General features: G+C 42.1%; 1 protein-coding gene across 1 annotated transcript; it reads right to left on the bottom strand.

Moving 5' to 3' along the window:
* Nucleotides 1–2,971: 2,971 nt before the first annotated feature.
* On the bottom strand, nt 2,972–4,351 carry vipb (vasoactive intestinal peptide b; the record flags this gene model as incomplete). Its single annotated transcript, XM_080843249.1, has 5 exons — nt 2,972–3,014; nt 3,402–3,536; nt 3,704–3,808; nt 3,948–4,058; nt 4,245–4,351. The coding sequence occupies 5 exons, from the start codon at nt 4,349–4,351 to the stop codon at nt 2,972–2,974; spliced, it is 501 nt and encodes a 166-aa protein (XP_080699375.1).
* Between the last annotated feature and the right edge of the window lie 5,096 nt (nt 4,352–9,447).

Genomic DNA, 9,447 nt, shown 5'->3' with positions numbered 1-9,447 from the left:
AGGAATTATGCATTCTGTAGTGTTAGCAGACGTAGGGCTGTTGGGTAGTGTAATGGCAAGACATATTTGCACTCCACATAGGTACAGGTTACACTGAAGTATTATTGTGATGCATGTTTCCTTTTCATTAAGAAATGTGTTAATGGTAGCCTTTTTGGAGAGTTACCAACAAATAAAGTTTGAGATTATGTAGTGGATGCAGTTGAATATACTGTAGATGTCAACGTTGCTGTCTAAACTATAAACTAAATGTCATAAAGAAAGACATTATTTAAAATGAAGTTATGGTTGAAATAGGATCACGTCTTTATTGTAAGGGTAAGTGTGGGCAAGAATGGTCATGCAGTTGGACTCAAATGTAGGTTAATTTTATTGAATGTATGTAGCCTACTGTACTGTATGACTTCGATGATGCTAGCTTTGACAGCCCACTCTCAGACAGATCGTAATAAATGTCCTTACAATGGGAACACAGTTTAAATAGGCTTCTCTGCTGGAGATGGCGTTACTATCCCCGCCCCGAATTTAGTGCACATTGCACGTTCGATGCATGCATAGGCTAGCTAATTTCACAGCAATTAACGTAAACAGGTTAACCTGACGTAAACAGCTCCTAAGAGCTACTTAAGAACTCGTGCAAGTTGCGCTCGTGCACCTGACTTTAAGTTGATGGTTGGGAAACCCTCGTAAGTAGAAAGAGTTCGGCCGTCAACGATGTCGCGAAAATCCACGTAGAACGTTAAGATACATCGTTATCGGGAAACGAGGCCCAGGCCATTCTCTTGGTTTACGTGCGGTATGTGCGGAATGATGACTGAAGAGCAGTTCTTAATTAATTCAGATTTGCCAACATTTACCACTGCAGGCAGCAGAGATTTTTTTCTGCAATGGACACATACTTTAACTCAGTCAGCTCTCCTGGTCAAAGTGTGTTGGTGTGACAACGGATGGGGCAGCCTCGATGACAGGAAACATTCAGGGATCTCATTTACTATTTGAACATGTCCATTTCTCATTAAAGGCACCCAGTGCAACTTTATATAAACATTCAATGAAAAATAAACATTCAATTTCTAGTCTTTTTTAGTGTGTGTGTGTGTGTGTTTGTGTGAGTCTGTGAGCGCCTGTTGCGGTGAGCCATTTCACTGGCCCTTTTCAGGGGCCCCGCCATTTCTGTGGGCGGACCTGCGCTCACCAACTGGAGAGACATATTCAGTGGTCGCGGGCGCCCTCTGCTGGATGATATGATGTAGTTCCACTGTAATATCGTCCTGCAGCTGTAATTTGGGATGCCTCTGTGCAGAAATGCAGAAATGGCAAGGAAACCAATGACAAAAGTATCAATTCATCAGAGCAATAAATTCATAGTTCAGGTTGCTATTAGTGTCACCATTCCATCACCATTTGCAGAAATATGCGACTTCAGAAATATTTTAACAGCCCCATCTAACAAGAACGTGAAGTTGCTGCAGGTCTATGAGTATGGCACTCAAATTACTGTTTGGCGCACACCACAGGTAAATGTCAGAGACGTGCCGTGCGCACAGACCCACGAGCTCGTTACAGAGACTCCCGAGGGCTTTCTTGACATACGACTGATACAGCTGCCATTTCCTCAAGTCACCCAGTAAAGTTTACCACACAACTCCCCCCCCCCAGCTGTCACCTGCAGCTCTGTCTTGAAAATGGAAAATTCCATTGGTCCGGCTGAGTGTGTGTCTGAGCCAGTGGCTCCTTTCAAGGATTGTAGAGCAGTGACCGTGCATGTATCCAGTTATGTTTGTTGTTCACTTTATTAGCTGTACACGTTAAATCAACGTTCATCAACAAACTCCACACCATCATGTAAGAATTTTCACTGTGGTCAAAATACTTTAGTCAAAAACGTCATTCGAATCCATTGCTTTATTATTTTTATGTTTTTTTTCTCTGCACTATTTTCTCGTTCTGTCTGATGTCCATACGCATGTAGTCTCTAATGTAGTGTATGATACATTTCCATGGATATCTGATACAATGCGTTACTCTTTGTAGATGTATAACAATATTTGGATAGATACTGCATGTTTTTGTAAAGGTTAAAGGTCTGGTACTTAGCTGACGGCTAACATAGGCAACCTACAGTGGCCGCAGATCGGCCCAGGTCGACTGCTCGTAGGGTTGCGAAGCTAACCACTGTTCTACAAACACCACCCGTTAAATAAATAAATAAATATTTATATAAATATGATTTCTTCTGCTCCTCCCAATGTTTTGCTAGATATAACAGAGTTTACTTAGTTGTAGTTGGCATAGTGTTGCTTGTTGCGTGTATGTACAAGGTTGGCAATGTCATCTGTAAACTTTAGGTTTGGCATCCGGCTGAGGGCACGTCTTGGTGAAGAATAAAACCGTTGTTATGCATCACGATGTCTGGAAAAGAAAAGGCAAGAAGGTCATGGATGTGTTCAACTCGTTACAAAACAACAAAGCACCGACCGAGGATCTGGATTTGGGCACATTAGGCAAATGTCATACGTCATGTGGCATGCGCCATTACGCACTGCCTATGACCATCATCAGCCTTACAGCATTAGTTAATCTGAACATAATCTAATGCTCAATCACTGTTGCGCACGGCATCTATTATGCACCCTGTCCTCTATGGTTCTATTTTGTTGAAATATAATTTGTTTTGATTATTGCATGGTTCAGGTTGTGTTTTAAGAGCGAGTGCGCTGCGAGCATTGTCACCCAAGGGTCCAGGTAAAAGGGCACGTATTTCTTGTACCCTAAATTGATCGACACTAGCTTTAGGTCATTTTCTGTCTTAATACATTTTACTGTACACAGTCACATAGAATAACTAAGGCGACAGCATTGTAAATCGCACATGCTGATACATAAAGTTATAAGACTAATGAGATAAGACAGTAATGATGTGTAATACACCCACACCTACTTAGGAACGATGGCTTAAGAAGCTGTGGCATCATATGATTGCCTCCTCGGGTATAGAAAGGGCGTCCTGGGGACTGGAGGGGAAAAGGACAAATAAGATAAGATCAGGCAGCATGTCATTAGCATATCTGCAGTCAGAACATTAGTGGCCGTCAGACACTTAAGACTTCTCTTTGATTTTTTGTTTAAAGTGACTTTAAGAGTGTAATTTTATGAATCTGGTCAGATAACATATACCATTGGGAGATGCACGCATTGACTGGTTAACATTCGTCCCTGATATATAAGACTGATTACAAAATCCATAGATAAAGAATTCCTTCCATGAATCCATGTTCAAACACGCACCGCAAGATTGGCAAACCAATTTGAACCAGTCGTGTTAGTCTGCTTTCTAAACTCGGACACCCAGGTCAGTTTTTTGCTTACTAAATAGCCAAAGCCTCGGGAAAAAAACATACCTCCTTTTCCCCGCCAAGACAGAGTTTAGGAACTTCTTCACTGCCATTTGTTTGCGGTAGCGGCTGTAGTTGTCGGTAAACACCGCGTCCGAGTGACGCTTTACTATTGATAATTGATCATCATCGAGGTCATCACTATAAGGATAACATCATAGAACACATGCCAGTTAGAACCAATGAGTTCACATTTGAGAACAAACACTAATGAACATATGGTGATGCAAGTCATTGTTGTTATGATATTTGTGCCGGTGGTTTGTGTTCTATTAGACTGATTTCCACCGATTAGAATGAAACGTCACCTAATTCGCTTCCCAATCAAGGAGTCCAGGTATTCTTTGGCTGAAAGCTGACCGAGTAGCTTGCTGTAGCCACTAGTGAAGAGACCATCGGCATGTCTTCTTGGTCTAGAAATAGTTTGATCCTAATTACATTGACATGTACGATCACATATCCTTTAAAAAACATTTCATTTTAATGGTGATTTAACTGTAATCACACAATAAAACAATCAAATGTAATAAACTGTGTGCCATGCATTCATACCTTGCCATAGTGTTCGCGATCTCATAAAGTAGTTTATAGTTCTCGAAGTCTTGTGCAGACGGACTGCTGGAGAGGTCGCTGTCACCCCCATCTCCGTCAAGGTCCTCTGATCTAAACAAAGAAACGCATGGACTCGGACGTCAGGCGATACGCTCACACCATCTCCTCACAGATTTGTTGACGAACCACAACTAACACCTCTACAGACTTGCATTGAGTTTAATTTCGGAGCATACTAGAAAACACCCCAAAAATGAAACGACAAGTGTATCACAATGCGTGTAGATCGAAATGTACCTCATCGCTGAGTACGTGGAGATAGCGGGAAGACCCAAAGACTTGCAGCTCAGTGCGCTCAGTAGTACTACCAGCACCAAAGGTTGACAGCCGCTTATTTGTCTCATAGTTGCGCTAAACGGGCGGAGGGAAAACAGCACTGAAATAAATCTGGTAACTTTTCTGATAAGCCGAACAAACAGGCGACGAAAGAAAAGACTAAGGAATATCTTTTTTAAAGTAATCTATATAGGAAACCATATCTGGGAATATCTTGGAATTCACAACGGTTTTAATAAAATGCCGCTATCTCAATAAAAATCTCACATACGTGTTCAGGTAAGACGTTGGTTCCCAGATGGAGTGATCTGCGAGAGAGAGCTCTCCAAGGTTCTGAAATGCAGTCCGCCGGTGCTCCTCTGCCGAAAAGAACCTCTAATTTTTGAGGTCTTGTTTTCCTCACTCACTCTTCTGCTGCCAACGCTACGTCCGTGGTCGCGTTTTATACACCTAAATATCTGACCGGCACTGAGAGCAATCAAATTTGCACTCTCAGTGCGTCACGACAGACAGACAGAACAACCTCCCTCGTCAACCGATGTCTAATGCGTGACACCAGGAGGAAATTCCTTTTTTTTTTCAAAATGTTCAGTGTTGACTCATGCAAAAAATCCGCGGCCTTAGTTTGATTGGTTCCATGCTCGTGTTTGAAAGCAAGCATTAATGAAGAAGCCATGGTATTTATCAGAGTAGATGGAATTACATTGCAACACAGGACTGTGGCAGTGGCAGTCATCAAACTCAAGCTTGACGGCAGGACGCTGACAGCATTTTAAGTCAGAGACTTTTGGGTGGAACTATATTGGGTTCTCTTTTTGCCGTACATCAGTGGAGTAATTTTGTATATAAAATAGTCAAAATACTTTCTCCAGTGTTTGGGCAGATGGAAATATTTTTTCTGTCGGATTCTACCACTAGACCGTCTGATCTACCTCTGAATATCATTCTCGAATCAGGCAACAGTCAGGCAAAAATGGTGCTTCAAATCATGGCCCCGCCCCTCTTTGGGGCAAAATGGTAATAGCCCCAGATCTCTCTCATTGACTCTCATGTTAAATCCATTTTACCTACTTGCGCACTTCAAACACTGACTCTCAGTGCTTAGGGCGTTCACACTTAGCCTGGCCATTACCAGCCTGTGACTCCATTTTATTCCGTCTTTCAGTCTGGCAAAACGCTATGCATTTTCGTTTCCGAGATGAGCGGGTGCTTAGCTTGAGGTTTAAAATCATTGGAGTTCCCTTAACCAATCAGCAACGTTTAGTAAGCATTCGGTAGATTGAACTCTTCCCAAAGCCAGTTGGGAGAAGAGCTACGACGTCCTTTCCAATCATAAAACTTACAAGAAAATACTCTTGTTCTCCTTTTAATTTTCTGATGTTCTCGAGAGTTGAGACAACTTTTCCGATAGCTTTTGGTGTCTTTTCCTCCAAGGCGAGTTTTGCGTCACAGCTCTGAACTGTTCGCTGATTGGTCCTACAGGATTTTGAGTCCTGGAGACGATTGTCAACGGGGTTGGGCCAGACTGAGTATGAGCTTGAAATAAATTCAGGTGGAAATACGTAGGCTGGTGTCACCAGGCTAGTTCACACTAACAGAACCAGCAGAATTCAGGGTGAAAGAAAAACACTAGGGCCTTATACATGTGCCACTGAGATCAGATCAGTTTATCGTATCGTATTCGCGTGTAGGTGTGAAGATTTTCAAGGGAAACGGCTCTTGTCGTTACCTGTATACATGTGCAAAATGTAAAGCGGTTACATTGCCTCGGGCATGCGCAAAGACCACGGAGATGTGCTCCCACCTGGTTTGTTTACTAACAACATCAACGTGGATCCGCATCGGGCACAGGCAGTGTAGTGGCTTAAAGTTCCCTTCTTTCTATCAGCATATAGTTCTTAATATTTTCTTTGAATAACCACTCTCGGATGGAAAGAAAACGAGTCTACGCGTGGATGTGTTTCAACAACGGTAGAAAACTGTGTTTGCTCCGTCTTTTACTGGACTCATAATTATATGACAGTGGTATTAGTTACAGTTGAGACACCCGAAATAACTTGCATGCGCAGCAATCCTGAGACGTGATTTTTAGTTTGCACATGAATACTAACGTCTTCTTTGATCCCAGGAAATTTGAGCACATAACCCATCTCCCTTACGGAGATATTGGCGAAAGTTAACCTACTTCATTGCAAACGTCTAGTTTTTCAAACGTGTCTAGTTTTTGTGCAGTAGTGAATAGAGTCTCAGTCTACTACACCATACATAGCATATCATGTTTGTAGAAAATGATTAAGGTGCAACAAATGCCAATAAGCATATTTCAATTAAATGATTCACATTGCAAGCAAAATGGTGCGGCTGGAGCACAGGGAGGGACAACGGTGACGCAGTTTGGATGTAGCGACAAACATTTATGTGCTGTAACAAACAGTGTTAACCAGTATGTGAGTAACGTGGCTTTTATTAAAACATAGCGTGTGTAATGTGTAGCTATTTCATTCCGTTTATTAACCTTTCCGGCTGTCTGTATTACTAGCCAGCAGCAGACGTAACGGAAAGGGAGCATTTTACTCCCCGGCAATCTCTCTACAAACTTCCATACAGACGCGGGATCAGCAGAGGAAAATCTACTTTCCTTTTGGGAGAAACCAGGCCAGTCGTTCCCACGACTACAGCACCTTGCAAAACGAATTATATGCGTTCCAGCAACAGGTGCTGCGAGTGAGCGCTCCTTCAGTGCAGCAGGGCGCGTTATAGAAGCCAGGCGAGAGCGCCTGAATCCTGACACTGTAGATGCTATTTTATTCCTGCATAGTGCTAAGACAAATTCTAAATAGAACGAAGGTTAGGCATATCAGCAGAGGTATATTTTGGTTACATTAGGATGGCTACGTTTATAGCTTGCGTTTTGGGCGCACCACAATGCCAAGAAGTTTGTCGCGACTGTAATGGCATATTTCATTGTGGGGGTGATTGATAGTTTAAGGCTTACGAGACACGGTGTTTTCTGATGTTTTACTGTCCTCTCTGTCTCTATCACACACACACACACACACACACACACACACTAACGGAAGCAAAAAAGGTTTAAATTAAGTGACATCCCTCAAATGTCGCGTCTCCCGCAAACCTGCAAGCTATGAGTCAGCTGTCAGTATTGGAAGAAGCCTTAACGTCGAAGATGAAACTTCCTGGGTTATTTTGTTTCGTTAGGCTATTAGTTATATTTTAAAACAGCCAGTCATTGTAGCCTACCACTCATGGAATAAGGAATTTCAAAGAGATGATGGAGTGAACTTTCTAGCCTCCTGTCACCGTCTCCCCCCAGTCACGCACGGCCTCCCCCATGACACATCGGCCTGATTTGACACGCCCTTTTGTAAGACGAATTAACGTGGTAAACCACCTCTCTCGAAAGGCTCAGACGATCGGCGGAAAAACTAACGGTTTACATCTAGACCCCTTATACATGAGGCAATTGTAACACGCTCGCGAGTTTCTATCGTGGTAGGCGCAATGTAACCGCTTTACATTGACGCATGTATAAGGGGCTACTGAAAGTACCCAGATTGCCCACTGAAAACGGTAAAAAAAATGCAGTGTGAAACGACGGACACTTCACGCCCTAAAGGGCGCCATCTTGGATCCGTAGTGGAAGAGAAGGGGCCCTTTCGGCAGCTTCTCAGTTTGGAAAGTTGGCTGACTGATGCATTGCATATTACTTCAACCATTATTGCTGGTTACAATTACTGTGTAATCTGATAGGACAGTGTCTATTTCTCGGTAACTTGTGAAAAATCGAAAGAAGAAAACGCCAAAAGATGTACGCACAGATTTATGGGTAAAAGGCTTGCACATATTCGTCCGTAAGTGTTCCATTTGAGACACCACTAATCAGCGACGTAGTGCGCACTACACACTGTATTGCAGTGTACTTCGTAAAGTAGCCAGTAATACACACGGCCAATGTGACTTGATCATGGCCGTATGTAGTCCTTATACGCAATTACGTATGACGGTGGGGCCATAGAGATGGAAGCCATAGAGATGGCATTGAGAGCCCTGTTTTGTGAAAACATGAGAGTCACACAGCTGCCTATATATATTGTGAGAAAACCGAAAATCCAGAAAAAGTATTTCCTATATTTTCAATACAAAATACATATATTGTATTTTGTTATGTTTTCTGGCACCAGTATTTTATTTTAATACATTTATTTGAGGGGTATTTTGTTTTTTGTATCAAAATATATGTTTGTATCAAAATACATTTTTGTCTCAAAATACATCTCTGGCCCTACTAAGATAGTTAGGTTACGAAAATAGTTCATAGTTTAGCAAAGGAGTGCCAGGGTACGTCCCAGAGGATTCAGCTCCACGCCATTTTGGGGTTTAAACAGAGTCTGTCTTATAACATCAGCGAAGCTGGAAGGGTTCCAAATCTGTTTGGCCCTCATTAGATGCCTTGCGAGGGTCTTCATAGTCATTACAGCGCCAGTACTCCCTCCTGCATCTACTCAACCTACAAAACACACACACAAACACACACACACACACACAGACAAACACAGACACACAGAGACATACAGTACACACACACACACAGTGTAGTGTGCAGCGGTCAACAGGCAGATTGCATTACACATTCTGCAGGTCTGCAAATCAAATTCTGTGAGGCATGTCTTAATACCAGAAAACCTTTTAAATTAAGCAGTTCTGTGTGATTCTCAACATCTCAACGTCATATGTAACACTGCCAATGTTCGCATAGTATGTGTGCACCACATTGAAACATAAGCCAGTGATGACACATGAAAGGTCAAACTAAAGTACAATGTATGTACTTTATGCAATGTCTAAGGCATTTGTTTATTATATCCATTTATATAAGCAATTGCTTTAGGTTCATCATAATAAACTCAAAGCCTTTAGCAATATGTACAACATGTTAGTTGGAAAAAGGATTAAATGGCCAACAATGTTCATTTTTTCCCCCTATCAGTGTTTCTATTGGTATCGCATTCAGATGAGATTATTAGCGGAGCTGGGGGAAGATTTCAGCCCGAAATAAAATGCATTCTAAAAGGAGGGCATAGTGACACTAATTTAAACTGATAGGAGTGGGTGTAGAGCTAGACTTGCTTGAAGTCATGTCATTTAT

This window comes from Sprattus sprattus (assembly GCF_963457725.1).
Source record: "Sprattus sprattus genome assembly, chromosome: 1".
In the NCBI taxonomy this organism is placed as follows: Eukaryota; Metazoa; Chordata; class Actinopteri; order Clupeiformes; family Clupeidae; genus Sprattus; species Sprattus sprattus.
This window is presented reverse-complemented; position numbering and strand designations above follow the sequence as displayed.